The 21,500-nt window shown below is 37.7% G+C and overlaps 1 protein-coding gene across 1 annotated transcript in view; it reads right to left on the reverse strand.

Moving 5' to 3' along the window:
• LOC105499451 (zinc finger SWIM-type containing 6) overlaps nt 1–21,500 on the reverse strand; it is a 216,310-nt gene that overhangs the window by 37,007 nt on the left and 157,803 nt on the right. Inside the window, exons 3-4 of the mRNA XM_011772006.3 lie at nt 20,115–20,263; nt 16,297–16,447 (exon numbers count right to left, since the gene is read on the reverse strand). Of these exons, the coding sequence (XP_011770308.3) occupies nt 16,297–16,447; nt 20,115–20,263 (300 nt within the window). The remainder of the gene's footprint in view (nt 1–16,296; nt 16,448–20,114; nt 20,264–21,500) is intronic.

Genomic DNA, 21,500 nt, shown 5'->3' on the forward strand with positions numbered 1-21,500 from the left:
TGAAGAAATTGAGAATCAACAGTTAAAACAGAATTGGAGTGCTCAGACTAAAGAATCACTCAAAATCACTCTGAATACCCTTATAAGTATTTTACATTTAATAAAATAAAACAAGACAACATATTAAACAAAAATCAGTAACTTTAAATACTTCTGAAACTTGTAATGATGAGTTCTTGAACAATTAATTTCCGCTTGGCATTGAAACACATTTCAATCTCTCCTTTTCCCTTGGTTTCAATGAGAGACTTTTAAATGTGTTTTGTTTTCCTATAGACATTATTCTCTCTAGCTCCCAGGACTCTAGTCTGGGCCTACAGGCAAAGAGAGTGATTTAAAGGTCTGAGATGCTTTGGCAATTTTCAAATCACTGGTGTGTGCATCACCTAGCTTCTGGATTATCCCTTGCATCCTTACCTACTCCCACCAGGAGGCATTTCTGAAACACATCCCCAACCCAACAGGGTTACTGAACATTTTCTCTGTCCATGGTAATCTCAAGCCTGTGAGTACTATTCCTTCAGCTTCCCTCTCTCTGGACCAGCTCCCATAGTATCTTTGCCAAAACACTTCTAGTCTACCATCCACTCTGCCGTTTTAGTTTTAATGCCCAGGTTCCATAATCTTCTATAGGAACTTAAAGTTATCAGAACTTATTTTGGGGAAAAATCTAAGAAGTCAAACCATGTGAAATCTTACATAAGAGTTTGAAGATGATGATGAATTACTGTAAATGAAATATTATGAAAAATGAAAATGTATAATACTCTAAGACTGTGTTATACTCTTTCCTATAATATTGACAAACATCCAACTTAGTCCAATTCAAGGGCTATGATTAGGTGAAATAATAGAACTTCAGTTTTACACATCATTATATTTCACATTTCTGGGGTTACTAGCATTTGGAGAATAACCATTAGAAGAAGCATGAAGTACTGTCAGACTTATAACCACTGTTCTTGTTATGTATTAAAAACTACTCTAAAACTTAATTAATATAACAATATATCGTTATATCTCACAATTCTGTAAGTTAGAAATTCTCTCTCTCCTCTCCCCTTTCACCCTGTGTCAATATGGCCTGTCCATGTGGATAGCCTGGCAGCCTCAAGAGAGCCAGACTTCTTATATATAGAAACTCAGGGCTCCAAGATCTTTGAAGAGATGGGAAGTGGATGTTGCCAGTCACCCAAGGCTTGGGCCCAGGAACTGGCCCAAGATATCCTCTGATATATTCTGTTGATCAAACATGTATAAAAATCACCCAGATTCTAAAGGAGGGAACAAAGACTTCACATCTTCATGAGACAGTTACTAGTAAAGAATCTGTGGCCGTCTTTAGCCTATCACAGTTATCAAAAAAGATTATAAATTTGCTAGATTACAAAATAGAAAATTAAATTATTTGCAAATGAGTATAAGAATGTTGTTAGTTAAAATAATCAAACTCAAACAAACCATTCATCATATGAGAAGAGTTGTAAGTCAAGCAATACAAAGAAGTCATTATGAAAATTTAATAGTATAAAAGGTATCTCAATATACCTTGCGATATTTAACACTGGTTTGTATGCTAATTTTATCTCTTCAAAGAAAATCCTAACAATATCAGGTAACACATGTTGGATTTCTAATTAGATTCTACATTTAAAATTTTGAATGTCTTTAGGGTGCAAAGATTGCTCCACTTAATTCCACTAACATACTTCTAAAAGTGAGTGGCATCTACACTTATTCACCCGATAATAATTGCTGCCATTTATTGAATGTTTACTTCACACTAACCCTGTACTTCACCCTCACATTAAAAAGAAACCCACTTTATAGATAAGGAAACTGATGTGCAGAGAGAAGTAGAAAATGGTGCTGCTATTAAGGGAGCCAGGATCTGGTCTAAGATTCGTGTTCCCCTAAAACCAATATTCTTAAACATTATGGTGTTTAACCTTCGATCTAGCTATGTGGTCAGAAGGTTCTTCTGTAAGTTGGTATGTGTATGTATAGTTACGTATATATGAATTCCAAAATAAATGATATTAGTCTTGACAGAATCACCATTCCATTCCTCATATTTTAGCATATAATATAAATAGTATATTATCATCTGAAATTATGAAGTATCCTTAAATGTAGAGCTAATAAACTCTGTACTTTATTTAACCACATGTTCTTAAGTACTTAGAACATGTCTCTCCCATAGGTACAAAAGCACGTCCAACAAAAACTTACACATCTCCATCTAGAAATAGCTTAAATTAACAAAAGAAAACTGCATTTTTCAAGACTGACAGGCAAAGGAGATAAGTAATTTCATTGTAGATTGAAACAGTAGATAAATAAAAGCTCAACTTATGATTCAAGACTGATTATTCAAGTCAGAAGAAATCTGTTTTCTCTGAAAACATTGCGATTGGCTCTGTTAGAGTTAAGTCAGTGTCAGCACTTCTGGAATAATGCACATGTATGCTGTTTGCCTGCTGGGGTGTGTTTCTGGGTAGAGCATTATGATTTGTGACTGAATAAATCAGCTATTCATTGCTACCCCCCACCGTCAATAAAACTTGTTTTTCAAGTTCCTTCTCCTTCATGGATTTTTTGTTAACATAATCATCTCAGTAATTAAAATAAAAGCTGTACTTTTTGTGGGGTTTTTTGAACAATGAATTGATTAATTAAAAGCTACACACTTTCTATAAAAGATACCACTGGAATTTCTGACAAATATTGGTCTTCTCCATATATCCCAGGAAAACAACTGTGTATAATATCACTGGAGAAAGCACAGGGCCATCAACAGTGGGAAGTGGGGAGCAGCCAGTGGGGGCTGAGGAGCAGTACAACCAGCATCACTTCTCTAAAGGTGAATAAGAAAGGCAAGTGGCTCCCTTTCTTCTATCTCAAATTCAGAAAAACAAAGATTATTACAGGGAAAGTTTAATTTCTACTTTTTATTACGTTTATCATTATGAAGTAATGCCAGGCAAAGTAAAACAATCACTTTTGGTATTTCCCAGGCTTCCACGGCTATTAAACAATTCATAATATTTATCATATTTATTTTTGTTCTCAGAGGCTATCGTAAGAGTCTAGAATTTCATGCATGATCCAATTAACTAATTATACTTATTTAGAGGCCATGAAATGCCTAATTGCAGTCACAAATAGGTGATCACTGGCATAATTAGTTGTGCTAGCAAAACTACAGTCACGAAATTTCTTGGGTCAAACCACACTAAAATTGTGACCCTAATTATAGTATTGTTCTCAGTACAATGCTGTCTTAATATGTCAGCCATCCTATGTTTGGAAAATAACTTTTTTTTTTTCCTTTTGGAGACAGAGTCTCACTCTGTTGCCCAGGCTAGAGGGCAGTGGCGCGATCTTGGCTCATTGCAACCTCTGCCTCTCGGGTTCTCCTACCTTAGCCTCCAGAGTAGCTGGGATTACAAGCGTGCGCCACCACACCCAGCTAATTTTTGTATTTTCAGAAGAGACAGGTTTCACTGTGTTGGCCAGGCTGGTCTCAAACTCTCAACCTCAGGTAATCCACCTGCCTCGGCCTCCCAAAGTGCTGAGATTACAGGCATGAGCCACTGCGCCCGGCCTGGAAAATAACTTTAACTGGTGAACACATTATCCTTTAAATTTGATATGCCAGTTTTTAATTCACTAAAACATTTCTAGGAAAATTTCAAAATAAAACCTCAGGAATACAGCAAAACTAATTCTTGAGATTGCTCCAGTCAAGCATGGCAAAACTGTTAGCTAAATGGCACACAATTGATTATCACTTAACCAAGTTCTGACAAAATTCTAAAGTAAAATAACCAAATGTTTGTTGTCAAGAAAGAACATAAATCGGCCAGGCACGGTGGCTCACGCCTGTAATCCCAGCACTTTGGGAGGCTAAAGGTGGGCAGATCATGAGGTCAGGAGATCAAGACTATCCTGGCTAACATGGTGAAACCCCATCTCTACTAAAAATACAAAAAATTAGCCAGGCGCGGTGGTGGGCGCCTGTAATTCCAGCTACTATGGAAGCTGAGGCAGGAGTGGCATGAACCAGGGAGGTGGAGCTTGCAGTGAGCTGAGATCACACCACTGCACTCCAGCCTGGGTGACAGAGTGAGACTCCATCTCAAAAAATGAAAAGAAAGAAAAGAAAGAAAGAAAGAAAGAAGGAAAGAAGGAAGAAAGGAAGGAAGGAAGGAAGGAAGGAAGGAAGGAAGGAAGGAAGGAAGGAAGGAAGGAAGGAAGGAAGGAAGGAAGGAAGGAAGGGAAAGAAAGAAAGGAAAGAAAGAAAGAAAGGAAAGAAAGGAAAGAAAGAAAGGAAGAAAGGAAGGAAGAAAGAAAGAAAGAAAGAGAAAGAGAGAGAGAAAGAAAGAAAGAAAGAAAGAAAGAAAGAAAGAAAGAAAGAAAGAAAGAGAAAGAAAGAAAATAAATCATAGATATTCCTAAACAATTAACTGGCATCCTGGATAATGTTCCTCCCTATAAACCTGTGGCCCTTATCTGATATGTAATCTTCCCATCCCATTTGATTTGTCGGTGCAGTCGGTCAACATGCAAGATACATCAAAAACAGCCTGACCTCACTGGAAGCCAGGTTCTATAGGAGGCCACCAGAGCCACCTCCTCCACCTCTCACTACCTTTCTCCTTTTCAAGAGAGGGAAGGAGAGAGATAAAGAGAAACTAAAATTAAATAAATAAATAAATAAATAAATAAATTTTAAATCAGAGGGAAAAAAGGCAGAATGATAGATGCTTTCTTATTTTGAGATACAAAAAGGCAAAAGGACAGTCAATAGCTGAAGGAATGTGAACTGTGGTAACCTGCAAGAACATTTTCCATGTGTTCTGCACTGGCTGCTTAACTTAGCCAGTTAAGCATAAGAAACATAAGAAACTGTTCATAAACAGTTTCATGGTTTATCCAATAGTCCTGACTCCAAAGTCTATATAACTCTATCTCCAGAAGACTCAACTGACACATAATAGTGACTTGTAATAGTGACTTATTTTATTCTAATACATAAAATGCATTACATCTATTGCCAAAATTTTCCAAAACACGTCCTACATTATATTAACCTTGTTTCTATAGTTGTCTTAAGCTGTCCAGGGTTGCTTTATATTTTTCATTTATTTATTCTGTTTCCTGACTAGACAGTAAGCTCCACAGTAGCAGAGCCTACAACTAAGGGCACTATAAACCAGCAGATTCTTGTTAATTTGTCTCCTATTCAAATGTCCACTATCCATATTTAGACATAAGTGCTTCCCTGAGCCACTGGTACAACTCCCTTCCATTCATTTGTCATGGAGAACCAATTTAGGACAAAAGACAATCAAGAGTCCACTAAAAAATAATCATATTTACCAAAGATTATTAGTATAGAGTGCTGATGGTCAGGACATCTATACTGCAGACACTTTAGCACTATATTTGTATAAAAATTCTAAGAAAACTGGCTTGCAATATTTCGTCAGATTGGAACTGTAATTCTATTCAAAAAAACAATTTCTTAACGTACTGACTTTTCTGTGGAGTTCAGAAAGAACCTGTGATGGGTGTTGGGTTTCCTAGAGAACAGAATGTTTCATTTTGCTCTAATTCATTCTATTACTGAATTAAACTTTGATGTATTGGTCTTGACAAGTGCTTCATGCTGATTGTATTGTGTATGATAGTATAATCACTCCCCATGCATTTCCCACTGGCTGGCTGATTAATGCAACAGATTACCTGCAGCATTGATGGCAAGCGGGAATCATTGCCCTTCTGTACTCTAAACTGTTTGTATTTCAGTGCGCATGTGTGTGTTCAGGCACACACACGCACCCATGAATATCACGCACATGGGTGGAGAAGGCCAGATAAAGCAGAAGAAGAAAATGGAGGACTCAGTAAAGATTAATACCTTTCAATCGTTGTTTTCAGTACACCAAAAATAACTGCTTAATGTTTCCAAGTAAGTGTCAGCATTACACTTCAATTATTCGTTCACTTTTTTATTCACAAATATTTACCGAACATCAACTATAATATCAGGCACACTTTTTCACCTTCATAGGAAAAATAACTTTAAATTAAATTACTTTCACTATTTGTGGGAAGGAGGGGAAAAAAGGGGTAAGATTATCAAGTGGACATTAATACAGGAATAAAAAGAGGATTAAAAAGGATGGATACGATATTAGTTTAAATGTGCCAATAAAGACAATAACTGACGATAATACTATTAAATACAATGAGTGGTTAATGGTTTCCAAACATACAGGTATATCTTTCAAATTATGTGATCTACATATGACCCTAATGCAAAGAACATCTTCTAGCGCATGGTCAGTCTGTTCTGATGAACAGGTTGCTGGATATATTAATCTCATCTTCAAAGTGGCAGGGGGGAAACAGACTTTGTGCTCTTGGGAGCATTTTGGAAGTATTCTTCCGAACAGGATTTTCTCTCCATTCCAAGATTGTATTTGACCCAAGTGCCGTGTTTGGAATTCTCCCATCCAACTCATTCAACCCTTGATCATACACAAAGGAAGACTATGGTTTCCAATCTAAGCCACTTCGAAGTCCCTCTCTGATTCCTACTTTATTAATGCTTCTCACACTCTTCTCCAGGTTTGCTGAAACATATTTTGAAATTTATTAATCCAGTTGGTCATAGCTTAAAATCACAGAGATTTGGCTTTCTATTTCAAAGGTTATCTTTGCAGCAGAAAGCACAGAGAACTGAGTGAGTTACCCACATTTCAGACAACTAGTATCATGACCCTGGGTATTCTGTCACCAGATCAAAGTCTAAGAAAATATCCCTAAGACTAGTTATTAACTCCCTAAAGCAAGTTAATGTCAGAAGACTCCGGCATTTTACTATACAGAGTCTCTTTCTTATATCAATTTCGGAATTTTAAAATAAAACACGAAAACGATGTTATACAATTATCAGACAAGCTTACAAGCAGCCTCACAAAAGTTCACTTGTTGCAAATCTTTTGCCGTCTTGCCTTCCCCTAAAGTATATAGGAGAAAGCTATTTATATAAATTAAAAAGTCATCCTTTGTCGGCCGGGTGCAGTGGCTCACGCCTGTAATCCCAGCACTTTGGGAGGCCGAGGCGGGCGGATCACAAGGTTGGGAGATCGAGACCATTCTGGCTAACACGGTGAAACCCTGTCTCTACTAAAAATTACAAAAAAATTAGCCGGGCATGGTGGTGGGCACCTGTAGTCCCAGCTACTCGGGAGGCTGAGGCAGGAGAATGACGTGAACCCGGGAGGTGGAGCTTGCAGTGAGCTGAGATCGCGCCACTGCACTCCAGCCTGGGCGACAGAGTGAGACTCCATCTCAAAAATTAATAAAAATAATAAAAATTTTTAAAAAAGTAATCCTTTAGTATGGCAGTCCCCAACCTTTTTGGCACCAGGGACCGGCTTTGTGGAAGACAAATTTTCCACGTATGAGGACTGGGGACAGAGGTGGTGGGGTGGGGGGGTGGCTGCCGGGGCATGCTTTTGGGATGAAACTATTCCAACTCAGATCATTAGGCATTAGATTCTCATAAGGAACATACAGTCTCGATCCCTCACATGTGCAGCTCACAATAGGGTGTGTGCTCCTATGAGAATCTAATGCCACTGCTGATCTGAGAGGAGGTGGCACTCAGGTGGTAATGCTCACTTGCCTACTACTCACCTCCTGCTGTGCGCCCTCAGTTCCTAACAGGTCAAGGACTGATACTGGTCCACAGTCCGGGGATGGGGGAACCCCTGCTTTAGTACATGTCTAATAAGAGTACCTATTAAAAGCCTATTGAAGATAGTGATTATCAAGCATGCATATAGTATCGGAATCCTTTCCTCCAGAATAATCTTGATGAAAACTCTAGTAGTAATGTGGTAAAGTCACACTGCTCTGATTGAGAAGGATCTGCCTCGTGCCTTCAGCACTCTCTTCCCCCTGACCCCAAACCTAGGGACTCTGCAGGGCAGTGTCTGAACACCCCTCTAAGGACAACCATTTCTAACTTCCTTGGGTTTTCCTCCCCCTCATGAGCGTAATGAAGCTTAAATTAACTATGATAGCATTTACAAAGCACCTTGCTTGATATTGGCACATACACAGAGCTGCCTAAGGAGCTGCTTCAGCCTTCCCTTTGCTTCTACTTCTTTCCTTCCTGCTCCTGGCATCCCTGATTCTCTGTGAAGCCCCTGGGAATCCCAGATGGCTTAAAATGAAGCTTCTCAGACCTCGTTAATTTTTGTACACTGCCACTTCACGGTAAGAAAAGGTGAAAGGAAATTTTCTTCCCCGGCTTGTCTTGCTTCATTTTCACTCTCGCTCTCCCCCTCCACCCTACCATGATAGTACTCTCTAGATCCACAGCCTAGTAAGGAGACTTCCCTAGTCAGATTTCCCATTGGTGGATGTTTCTTGAAGGCAAGTGCAGTCAGTACTGTCTCTTAGGAAACAGGAAAAGTAGGGAGAGAACTTTTCTAAGAATTGTGAGGAAGAAGAGGACACCTTATACCAATGCTATGACATTCCTATTAACCACTAATGTGAGAAGAGTATCTACTGTCAATGGACTAATGCTGTAAGTAGAAAGATGACATAAAAGAAAGTAACTGGAACCCATTCTTTTTTTTTTTTTTTTTTTTTTGTTTTGTTTTTTGAGACGGAGTCTCGCTCTGTCGCCCAGGCTGGAGTGCAGTGGCACGATCTCGGCTCACTGCAAGCTCCGCCTCCTGGGTTTACGCCATTCTCCTGCCTCAGCCTCCTGAGTAGCTGGCACTACAGGCGCCCGCCACCGCGCCCGGCTAATTTTTTGTATTTTTAGTAGAGACGGGGTTTCACCGTGGTCTCGATCTCCTGACCTTGTGATCCGCCCGCCTCGGCCTCCCAAAGTGCTGGGATTACAGGCGTGAGCCACCGCGCCCGGCCTGGAACCCATTCTTGATACAAATAAAGCTACTAACACACAACATATATAAGACAGTAACACTCAAGTGTATTACAATGAGCCGAAAAGAAAAGTGCGTCTTAACTCCTCACCAAATCTCCATGCTCTATGTTTAGCATAAGGTTTCATAAAAACACACAAGGAGGTGAATCTCAAGTGTTGTTACAAATTATCTAATTCTATACAGAAACAGTTTAGACAAAGGATACTACTAAGAATTTACAATTGGTTAGACCATAAGATCAAGTGACCTGTAAAGTCTCTTTTATCCTGAGAATCTATTTTTTAAATTCGTATTTTAAAGTTTTTCTCTTTATTTCCACTCTTCCCTATCCAGGGAACTGAATGGATAATTAAACCCTAGCAGCCACGGTCTAGAGGATAGTTGATAGCAGTACACAGCAAGTATTTATCCTAGGTTTGCCCATACATTCTCTCTTTTGGTTTACTTCTGACCCAAACAAGAGATTACTCTGTTTACTTAAAGAAGCAGAAAATAAACCCCTCTTTTCCACCCCCACAGCAGGGCAGAACTCCGAGGTCTATGACCCAAGAATAGAGTTCTGAGTTTTAAGAGACAGAAAGCAGTAGGAAAGCACAGGGAAAGAAAACAGGACCCAGTAATGAGGACCTAGAAGCAGATGAGCCTTCTGAGAACAGTGCTGGAGGGAAGCAAAGCCTTCTCAGCAATACAATTGACCAAGCCTCTGTATTTAGAGGAATCTCTCAACGGCACAGACAGAGGCAGAAACTGAGACCACAGTATACAACCCCATCCCAGCAGGACAGCTTATGTCAAGAAGGGGTCTGCAGAGCCTACAGGGCATATGAGATAAACTGGTGTTGGCAACTCTATGGTCATTATCAGGGCCTAGTTCAGGCCAGGGCAAAGACAATGAGCTAAGGGTCTTCACCAGCTCCTTACCAAAAGGGACTAAAAAATGGGATACAAATTTCACTGTATTCCATCATACAGTAGTACCGCATACTACAGCATGCAGTATCTGTATTTACGATAAGCTGAAGTTTATTATTTAATACAGTTCTCCATCAATGGCATGTATTTGGCTATGGCATCCACGTGCTTGTTTTCTCAAAGAACCTGAAGTTAGAGGGTCCCTGTAAACATGGGTACAAATGGGCGACTAGACTAGGTAAGCTCAGCTGACTATGGCAGTCAGGACTGCGGTACCATGGCTAGGCAGACCAGGCCAGGCAGCTCTTACAGGGTTTATTCCCCACTAGGTGAGCTTCGCTTTGCCCCTGCTCTGCTCCGAGTTAGAGAGACTACCTGAAAGAGAGGCATATAATAGCGTTTAAAAATAAGCTGGCCAGGTGCAGAGGCTCACACATGTAATCCCAACACTTTGGGAGGCTGAGGCAAGCATATCACGAGGTCAGGAGTTCGAGACCAGCCTGGTTAACGTAGTGAAATCCCATCTCTACTACTAAAAATACAAAAAACTAGCCAGGCATGGTGACGTGCGCCTGTAGTCCCAGCTACCCAGAAGGCTAAGGCAGGAGAATTGCTGGAACCCGGGATGCAGAGATTGCCGTAAGCTGTGATCACACCACTGCACTCCAGCCTAGGCGACAGAGCGAGACTCTGTCTCATAATAATAATAATAATAATAATAATAATAATAATAAACTGAGGACATTGTCTAGTCTGGTGGTTATGTTTCTGAAGTCACTGGGATTAAATTCCTGCTTTGCTACTGTGACCTCGGGCAAGTTATCTAGCCTCCTTAAACCTCAGTATTATTGGCTGTAAAATTAGGGCAAATAATTGGACCTATTTCACAGGATTGTTTCAGGGATTAAATAAAACAACACATGCATTAAGTGCTTAGCACAGTTCCTGATAAATAAGTATTGGCAACTATGTTATCATTAGCAGCTAGACCAAAATGAGAAATAAAGCAAAAATCCAGGTTTTATGATACCTATCTACCATCTCCCTTTTTGCTTTTAAGTAACAACACAGAACAGCAAGGTTGGATAGAAAATCTTAACATTTTTGATAATGAATTTGAAGGCTCTCTACTCTCTTCCACAGAGCCCACTGCTGTCTTTGTTCAGGCTGTTTCTTTTTTCTGGAGTAGTCACACTACTTTTCCCTGCAACACACCTCCATAAACATCTTATAAAACCATATTAAATTTGGTTTCTACAAACCTTTGTACTAATTTGTAATGAAATTACTCTATAAAAGTTCTCCTTCATCCATTCTTGGCTGTTCTTATTTATCACATCTCCTAATGTTTACATCTCTCTACCCCCTCCTGATGACTGCTACTATCACTACCCCAAAATCAAATAACTAATACATCTACTCCTCTAGACATAGCAAGTGCTTCATACACACTGATAGAGAGACCACAGGAAGACCTCTGGAAAGAAGGTTAACAATATAGCACTGACAGTGGTATGTCGTGGGAAAGCTGTACTCTCCTTATGCCCAGGGAAGACAAACAGGTAGATGACAAGCAATCCTGATATGTAGTTCATTAGAATTACATTCTGAACTTCCAGCTATTTGGAAGTTACCAAGTGTGTACTGACATCTTTTTGCTGCAAGGGAGCTCTGGCAATTGCTGTTTTCTTCGTGGTACTAGCAAAGAGGGAACTATGTATATGGGGAACCATTTTGGTAAGCTTTGTAGTTCTCAAAAAGAAGCAGTTGTTCCTTAGCCATTAATTCACCACCATCAACTTTAAAATGTGGCAAGCTTGAGTTAGTTTGAATAACTCAACCAAAGTAAGAAGCTCAAAACAGGGATGGGGGTGGTTGGTGGGGGCAGTTATTAAGCCTCCTGCTTTCAAAGATGTAAGACAGCATTCCCCAGAAATTTATCCACAATTACCTATAAAGCAGAGTAAAGCAGAGTCTTTGGAATCTTATTTCTGGTACACAGAGACTGTCCTAAATTACTTAAAAGTATCATTTTGAATGTGTGACTTAAGCATATGTTTTTCTCCTTATTCAAGAATAATGTAGGTGGTTACAGAAAAATCACTATTTGAGTCTGGGATGGAAGATGGAACAGCATTTGGGTCCGCGGAGCAGGTTAATTCAAAAAATACAGTCTCAAAGGGTAGGCTGTGTTCTCTACTGCCGAACGCAGTTAGATTTACTCTAATTCTAAGTGTACTGAATCTGTATACCACTCAATCTATCTAGTACCCTACCAAGGAACATTATAGCTGTTGCTTAATAACAAGTGGTCAAACTAATCATACAATGAAATTCAAACTAGAAAAAAAATCTAACTATGGCTATTTCTGCTCACACAGAAGTAGGTCTCCAGATGAGAAGCCGTGAAAAGAACTCGAGAGATGCCACCTTGTTCTCGTGAACTGAATGAGCAAAGCTCAGCGCAGCAAGGCTCTTGCAATGGCAGCCCATCCTCTCCCTAAGAAACAGGATTTATATGCTAGAAAGCAAAGCGCGTGACTCAGCTCTGAGAGAAAGTTAAGTGTTTAAAACTTGGGGAAAAACATATTATGTAACAATTGAAAATAAAAATTTAAGAATATTTCCCTGTGATAAAACTGTAATTAAGTGTTATTTAACTGTTTCCTCTAATGACATTCATTTTAATTAGGTTTTAATAGACTGGCAGCCACAACCTATAGTTTTATAAAGCAAAGTAAAATTGCAGTCTAGGAATACATTTAAGAAAAGAGAGCCATCAACACAGATGAGAGGTTACAGTATATCCCCTCATCCCTAGACCCCCGCAGTAATTAAGTGTGCTGAACAGACAGCCATTACAGCTAACAGTAGGTGTGCTCACCCCCAATCAGCACTGGGTTGTTCTTTGAAATCCAAAGGTTATTTCTGTGATCTGCTTTCCAGAAAATTTGCATGTCACAGAATAAAGAATGTAATTCAAGAGGTGTGTGTTCTATAGATTCTACTAAATATGTAGCTTCTATCAAACGTACAACCTCTACCATTACAATGGGGCTTTCTATTTTAATATATACCTTTTCTTATAGCTGATTATGATACAACATTACTCATCTTGCGAACATTGGCGTATGTCTGGGAAAATGAACATCATGCAGAGAAAGTAAAATTAATATTTGAAAAACTGACTCATGTACAAGATAAATGTATCTGCAAATGAGATGCAATAAACAGGATCTTAAGAGTATGCATCTGTACCTATTTCATACTACATTATGAAAATCAGGGAGTAAATCACAAAAGTTAACTCATACCAAATGAATGTCATAGGCATTTATATTAGAAAAGAAAAACAGAATAATCAGTCCCTTTGTTAGCTGGAGCATGGGGGGAAGAAATTGGGCCTGTGGCTACCACAAATAAGTTTTCATATATTCACTTGAAAGAAAGAAAAAGTTAAAATAAACGTTACTTTTACAATTAATTTTAAAACATCAACACTTAAATTTTCATAAATCACATGTAAGCAGGAAATTTTAAATCTTGGGGAGGGGGACACTGGGCTGTATGAAAAAGATTTTGTAATCTTCTGGCTGACAATCTGATGGCTCCAAATCCATCTGCCAAGAAGCAGAGTTACTTGGCTAGCATACTCTCACTTGTACACTTGCATCAGATTAAGGCTTTCATGCCAGGAATCTTTTTTTTTTTTTCCTGGTGTACTGGCCACTGCCAGAAATGGACCCAATGAATCCACCACTGCTAAGGAGTTAAGCATCTGAGATTTAATTTAACAGTTTCAGCTTTATTAAGCTGTCACAGAGCGGCCCCACTTTGATAACAGTAGCTGCTCCAATTATGGCTTGGTTTAGGGTTGACAAGTATAATGATTCATTCGTGGCACATGAGAAGCAATAAAAGGTTGTTTTGCATTACAGCTTTAAAAATGTGGGCATTTTTTTCATTTAATTTGTCACTTAGCTTTTGCTAAGAGGACATTTAAATTGCAGTAAAAGGCAAATGGGGCTTTTAGTTTAAATGTAATCCCCATATTTAAATGATCTGTAATGGCGCGGTGTTGGAGTGGGAACACTATTGTCTCACAGTGGGTCCTGATGGTGACATGTGACATTTGTATTCAGGTCCTGTATTATCCATGTGGCTAAAGGGCTTCCAATTTCATTTCACAGCCAGAAGCCTGCAGAAAACACCAATTAACTTGCAGATCCCATTTGCCGACAAAACTCAGCCTCTTCTCAATGTCTGGCATCTGGCAGTGCTCAGCATTTAATTCCAAAGCAGAGCCTTGAAGCAATGTGAGCTCTGTGTAGGGGCACAAAGTCAAATTGCCCCATTTTATTAAGAAGCAAAAGCCTTTCCTTTTGTAGTCCAGAAGCAACTTTTAGTTAATTTTTTGGTGAATGAATATTAAGATGTGATACTTACTGTTACTTCTACGTGAGATTCTTCACAGAATTTAGACCCCATTAAAATGGCAAGTGACCTCTGCTTGCCATCAGAGTACATAGGAGAATTTCTAGCAGTCTAGTAATGATGGGGTGGTGGGTGGGGGGCACACAGGACAAGAGGTTGTGGTCTTTATGCTGGACTGAAATAAAAGAATTTGTATAAAGCCTGGTCCTTAATTAGAAAGTAGTCCATAAGAGGGCATAACTAGAATCAGCTGGTGGAAACTTCCACCTAATAGAAATTTATACTTCTGATTGAGGGTTAAGGTACGTAATTTTCAAAACCCACTTGGAAAAGTGAAATTTGACCATGAATTAAATGTGAACACTGCAAATTTTATTCGACTGTACCACCAGTACCTTTTTTGGTAACCAAAAAATTTAGTTGCTATTTTCTTCCTAACCAGTCATTTGTAATTCTAAGTTTCTCTAAGTACCAAAGCTCTGTAAAATTGCATTCATTTAATATTAATTCAGTAATTTTTCCTTAAATGATCCCCTTCATTATAGTTTTCTTAATGCTAATCCTGTTTACTTTATAAACCATCTAACCAATCTAGTCTGTACTACAGTTACAAAACTGAAAAAGATTTACTTGAAGAGTAAAACATTCAGGATTTTATGAAAATATTTATTTAAACCATGCATTATACTTGTGTTCTCTAACCACCACACTGTGTCCCCAAACATCATTCTAATACATTGAAACTATCTATTGTAGTTAGATTGATTTATATTTTGATTGGGGGAAAGGGCATTACTATTATTTTAGGAGACTCAAAGAAAGCAGCAAGATTAAGTTATTACAAGATACTTAAGAAAATTGCCAGGGAAAAAGTCAACAAATATCTAATAGTTCACAAGTAGTGAACTTGTCCACAGCCAACTTCTGAACGTATATCCTATTAATAGTAAAAAGGAAATACTGGTGTCAAATCCTTTACCAACTTGCTGCATAACCCTAGATTATACAGTGTCATGTTTGAAGTCTCCTAACCTCTCTGGACTTGTTTCCTTATCTGTAAAACGGCTAATCTCAAATACCCCTTCTGATTATGATCATTTGGTATCTTCACAGATGACAGCATCTTTTGGTTTAGACTACACCTGGGATCAATCAGCATGATGTGGTCCATCATTAGCCAAGAAAAATTTCACTGAGACTAGGATCTTCTAGTAAATATAGACAACATTACTTCTCATAAAATTAATACAGACACTGATATATCTGTCAAAATTTCAGGTGTAACTTATAGATTTCTTAATAAAAAGACAAGATAATGAACACATCATTCATTATTTCCCTAGCGGAGAACATTGGGTACCAAGACTCATCCAAACAAAATTCCCAGTATTCTTTTAATGAACATGACTAGTGGATTTCTCATTTTTTTGAACACTTGCTATAATTGTATTTTTAACCACCAGGAATTTCGGAAGCAATAAATATTAGAATTTGCTGTATTTTTCCATTCTGAGGATCAACAGTTCATTTAAATCTATAGCAGCCAAAAATAAAATGAATATCCAAACTAATTTCAACAATTCCACTGTGGGGAGAAGGGGGAAGACTAAATTTTAGCTGAATTGATTACAATATTAATCTAGAAATAAGTAGCCAGCTCTACCATATAAAACTGCTATTTTAAAATAATACAGCTTTTTTTTTCCCCCCAAATACTTAAAGGGAGATTCCTGCACTTAACTTTCCTCGAGATCAGGCAATTCCCCCAAAACTCTGCCAAGGTTGTTTTCTGTAAATGCCAGCCCAAGTTCTAAATCCTCCTATGCTTCTAACCTATATATTGGCAACATGTTCCATGTATGAGCAGCTCTCTCTTCAGCAATACTACCACCATGTTCTTGAAACATCTGACTATGGCATTTATCCATATGCAAATCAATGGTAATTTGTCGGGAAACATGCTTACCCAGCTCATCCCAGAGCTGCCTGTATTTGTCAGTCATTGCAGTGCCTTGTTGCCGCCAAAGTGACAGGCGAGGGTCAGCCATGAATTGCTCTGTTATCAAGGTCAACATGCGGGCCCCATTGGAGTCCCTCATCTTTAACATCTCCCGCACCTAGTGGGGAAAAACAGACCTTTGGAAAATTGTTCAAAACAAAAACACAACAAAACCCCACAGCAACACAAGAGACAAACCACCACTTTTCTCTGTTTCTCTGTGTGTGTGTGTGTGTGTGTGTGTGTGTGTGTGTGTGTGTGTGGTGGGGGATGGGCAGGAGGGGTCAAGCCTTCACACCAGCCCTCTTAAGCAAACAAAATATATAATTTAAAACCATTCCCTACTCTAAATAGCAATTTAATCAAAGAAATGACCATTAATTATTTTGAATTACACTTTAGAATCCGTATGAAGAAAAAATGCTCTCAATTCCAAAAATGTTCTGGTTGGGTCTTACACACTGATTAAGGTGAGTAAATCGTGTTTCCTTTGTCCAGTAGAAACTTCCTTTTTTTTTTTTTTTTTGAGACGGAGTCTCGCTCCATCGCCCAGGCTGGAATGCAGTAGCCGGATCTCAGCTCACTGCAAGCTCCGCCTCCTGGGTTTACGCCATTCTCCTGCCTCAGCCTCCCCGAGCAGCTGGGACTACAGGCGCCTGCCACCTCGCCCGGCTAGTCTTTTTTGTATTTTTTAGTAGAGACGGGGTTTCACCGTGTTAGCCAGGATGGTCTCGATCTCCTGACCTCGTGATCCACCCGTCTCAGCCTCCCAAAGTGCTGGGATTACAGGCTTGAGCCACCGTGCCCTTCCGAAACTTTCTTTACCAGTTCTCCTTCAAATTATCTCTCTTATCTAAACCAAGTACACTTTGTGATTCAAGATTACACTCCAACAAAGTAGGCATTCATGCTTTGACAAACCACAGAGGTAAAATCTGTCACTGGGAACAGGTATCTGAACCTACCTAGTTTACCAAAACAGGTTTAAGCAAGGTGCTGCTGTTTCCTTGCATAAAATGAGATGCCATAATTTTAGTAAGATGCCATAACTTTGCTAGCCTAAAGAAATACAATACCAAAACAAACATGACAAAAATGGAGCACCTTCCTGACTCTCCAACTGATTATACTTACCATCAGAGAAGCAGAGCCTAATGCAGAGTCCACTGAGAACTCAAGAAATATTCTAAGTAGATCTGATAATGTGTATAATAATAACACTTGGCCTTTAGTTTTTTTAGGAACAGCTTTGTTGAGACATAATTCATATATCATACAATTCACAATTTAAACTGTACAATTCAAAGGTTTTTAGTATATTCACAGTTGTGCAAGTCCTTCAATTTTTGAGATAAATTAGTAATTGCATAAAGGTTCTCTCTCACTTAAGTTTTTTTTATATAAAGAGCAGCAGCATACTTCTATTGCAATGGTAAAAGAAAATTGACAGAGCTGTTAAGTTCAAGAACTCTCTTGCTCTATATGAGTGATCCACGAAGCAGAATAATAACCACAGATCTAATAAGTTAACTTTGCCTCTCAAGTTGGAACTTTAAGCTTTGTCCATTACTCTTGTGCTACATTTCCCAAATAAAAGAAAAGAAAAAAGAAACACAAGGGTAAACCTCTCTGCAGGAAGCCCTAAATGAATCCATCCACTCCAAAAATATGTACTGCTAAGTATTCAATAAGTAAGAATCTCAGCTGTAATTTCCCTGTAAGAAATTACTGGAGCAAGGTCACAAGCAGTAGAAAAGGTGGGGTGGTTGATCCTTCTTTCAGGACTCTCTAGATCTATGTGAAAGGCAAGGAAAGGAGAAAATAGTAGATCCTCAATAAAGCAGCCCAAATCTAAAATAGATCCTGCCTGATGTCTGTACCCTCAAGAAATGGAACTTCCTCACCTACTTTAGAATTTGAGCTTTATAAAGAACTCAAAAGCACTTCTACCCTGAATCACAAAGGTTATGCTTCCAGGAGCGTTACTTCAGTATTCCTATAAAGGAGTTTGTTCCTAATATCAAAGTACTAAAAACTCATTAACAGGTGAAGATGGACAAAGAAAAGGAGTTGCCATTTTTTGGATACAATGTTAAAGAGTTTTACATTTATACTTACTGTTTAATTTTCACAACCACCATGTAAAATAGGCCAGATTATAATCCCCATTTTATTAATTATAAGACCAAGCCTCAGAGAAGTAAAATAACTTGCCCAATGGACAAGGGGAACAGCTTGGATCAGAACCTGTATCTGTCTTAACTTCAAGTTATGCTAATTCCAAAATTAGAGGTTGCTATTACTTCACATGGCATATATAATGTATATATAATATACAGGGATAAAAAGAACAACTGCAGATCAGTCTAATAATACATCTTTCAAACTGTTTCTAACATAAGAATATATGAAATACTTCCTGTGCATCTAAATATACTAACCCTTTTACATTATTAGTATTGTGGATTTGATTTAATGTTTATTTTTTCTGGTAGATTTCTAACCTATTATGCAGCAACAGCAATGAAAATAAACACTTTACTCTTCAGTATATAAAACAGAACTCTCTATGTAACCAGCACTCATGTACATCTATAGCTTAATGGTAATTAATTTTCAGACTGTTGACACGGAGGCATGACATGAGTTCGAAGTGCCTGTGAATCACCAAAGAATGCTTAAATCATGTGTAAAGTAGTATTAGAGTTAAATGTATTTTATTGTAATCTAATTCTGGGGAAATTGTCAATCTACATATGGTATACAGGATAAATCTTTATAAGCATGGTATTGATTAAGCAGAATACACTATTCCTGGCCATACCCAGTAACAGGGTTTACTCTAATTCTTTTGAACTAAAAAAAAAAAAAAAAAAAAAAAAAAAAAAAAAAAAAAACCTTTTAATTATAACAAGTATTAGAGAAGATATTCAACAAAAGCATCAATGAACAGTTATCTGTTCCCTTAAAACCAACTTTAATACATTAATCATAATGATGACTATACCCCCCAATGAAAATATACTGATTTAATATTATTCAAAAAGCATTTTATTCGGTATTTACAAATCTGTGTATGATACTGAAACTTCTGTATAAAGCAAAACACACAGCTTCCACTCACAAGGAACTTATGACCAAGATAATTTAAATTCTTGAGACATCAATTTTTAATGATGGAGATGAACAGCAGACAGCATCATTTAACACCATTATCACAATGATTTTAGGAAATATGTTGTTATTAACTAATTTTCTAGATGAGAAAATTAACAAATAATTTGTCAAGGTTTATATACTTAGAAAGATCTAGAACTTGGATTTAAACTGCGATCTATCTGACTCTAAAACTCAAGCTCTTGAAATTAACTTATAGATACTGACATTATTAAACTAAATAATTAAAGCACATTTTAGGGATTATAAAACTATGTTCTCTTGGGAAAATCAACTAGAAAGGGAAAAACTTGAAAAACTGGCATTTTGAATAACATTGTTAATTATTTTGCTTTTATTATTGTAAGAGGTTTTTCAAAACTGTATAAATTATCACCATTTTATTGATAGGAACTGGGAGAGACAAAAATGTCCCACATCTTGTCTAAGATCACCTAAGGGAAAAAAAAGCTTGCATTACAATACAAAAGTTTCTATTGGTCAACTAACTTAGACCCTGTTCTTTAATTTTTAAAAGAGACTTTATCCTATTGTAGACATGATCATATTTAGATAGTCCCTATATATGTATATATTTAGAATATTTCTTTAGAAATAGACAATCATACCTTTGCAAAGAGCAAATTAAGCTGCTTCCCTGATCCGTGGTACCCGCCCTGGGAAAGGAACAGTTTAACCTGTTCTTGAACCTGCTCTTCATCTAAGTGCCAGCAGTTTTCATCATCTATACTAGCACCTGCTGTTGGATCGGGAGCACCTAGAAATAGAAAGAAAAATAATAACACACAGGCTAGATAAAAACTCTGTGCTAGAAGGATTAAGACTCTTTTTGCCTACTTTTTAATTCAATCTCAATTTCAATTATACATACAAATTTATGACAAAGTAAATACAAGGATCACTCTCATTTCCAGAACTCTCCTGATTTGTGCTAAGCCAAATGCAGATTACTTTAGAACTGAGATATTCCTATTTTTTAGGTTCAGAGACTATTATCTTTGGATATGAGTTTATAGGTTCTCTAAAAAATCAAATTCACAAAAGTGTTTCATTGTAAATACATGATGTTTATAAAGCTGTGTAGGCCACGCTGGAAAAAATGTTTTTCAAAGACTTTAGAAAAATATGAGACAAGTTAACTCAGCAGAGTATTTCTCTCTTTACTATGTTAATTCAATAAGTTTTCACCATTATCTGCTGCTGTATAAACTACATGCTGACATAAGTCTTTAGTTGCAGAAAACCGAAGATTAAAAAGGGAAATCAAGCCACATGGGAACAGGCAGTGCAGCTGTTGTATTAAACCAGGTTGTAGTATCACCTTGCCAAACTGCATAAATATTTTATTGCTGAAGTACACACAAAGATAACAGCTATGTAATAAGCCCTGTGTGTAAAGACTACCTTAGAAATTTTAAAACTACCCAGATATTTAGGCAGGTAGATTGTTTCATTATTTGCCAATAAAATAAAATGGTATTTTAAGGTCTAAGTTTCAAAAGTAATATATAAAAAATTTAGATCTAAAAATCATTCATCCTCAGTGTTTCATCTGCTTATCAACCCTTTAAAAAAATACATCTGTAGGTGTGGTTTTGTATTACTTTTCCTGTCTTCTAATGATCTAAAGCAGACTCAATTAACCAAAGAAATAATCACTAGCATCTGCTTAGAACCAGGGTCTACTAGTCCCTAGTAGAGGAAGGCAGTGGGTCCCTGAGCCTGCCTGCAAAAGTATATGTTCATTCATTCATTCAGCCAGTCAACACATTTACTGAGTGCCTGACTCAGTGCCAGCCTCTCTGCTAGACTTGGGGATAGAATAGTGTACAAAATAGACAGAATTCCTGTCCTCACTGAATCTATAACCTAGTTCAGAGGCTTTCAAATTTTGCTGAACAAGACCCCACAATAAGAAATATATTTTACATCATGCCTAATATGTTTATGTGTCTGTGTGTTTACATAATTAATCTGCAAAAATTTGATGAAAG

The sequence above is a fragment of the Macaca nemestrina genome, chromosome 6 (genome assembly GCF_043159975.1).
Source record: "Macaca nemestrina isolate mMacNem1 chromosome 6, mMacNem.hap1, whole genome shotgun sequence".
In the NCBI taxonomy this organism is placed as follows: Eukaryota; Metazoa; Chordata; class Mammalia; order Primates; family Cercopithecidae; genus Macaca; species Macaca nemestrina.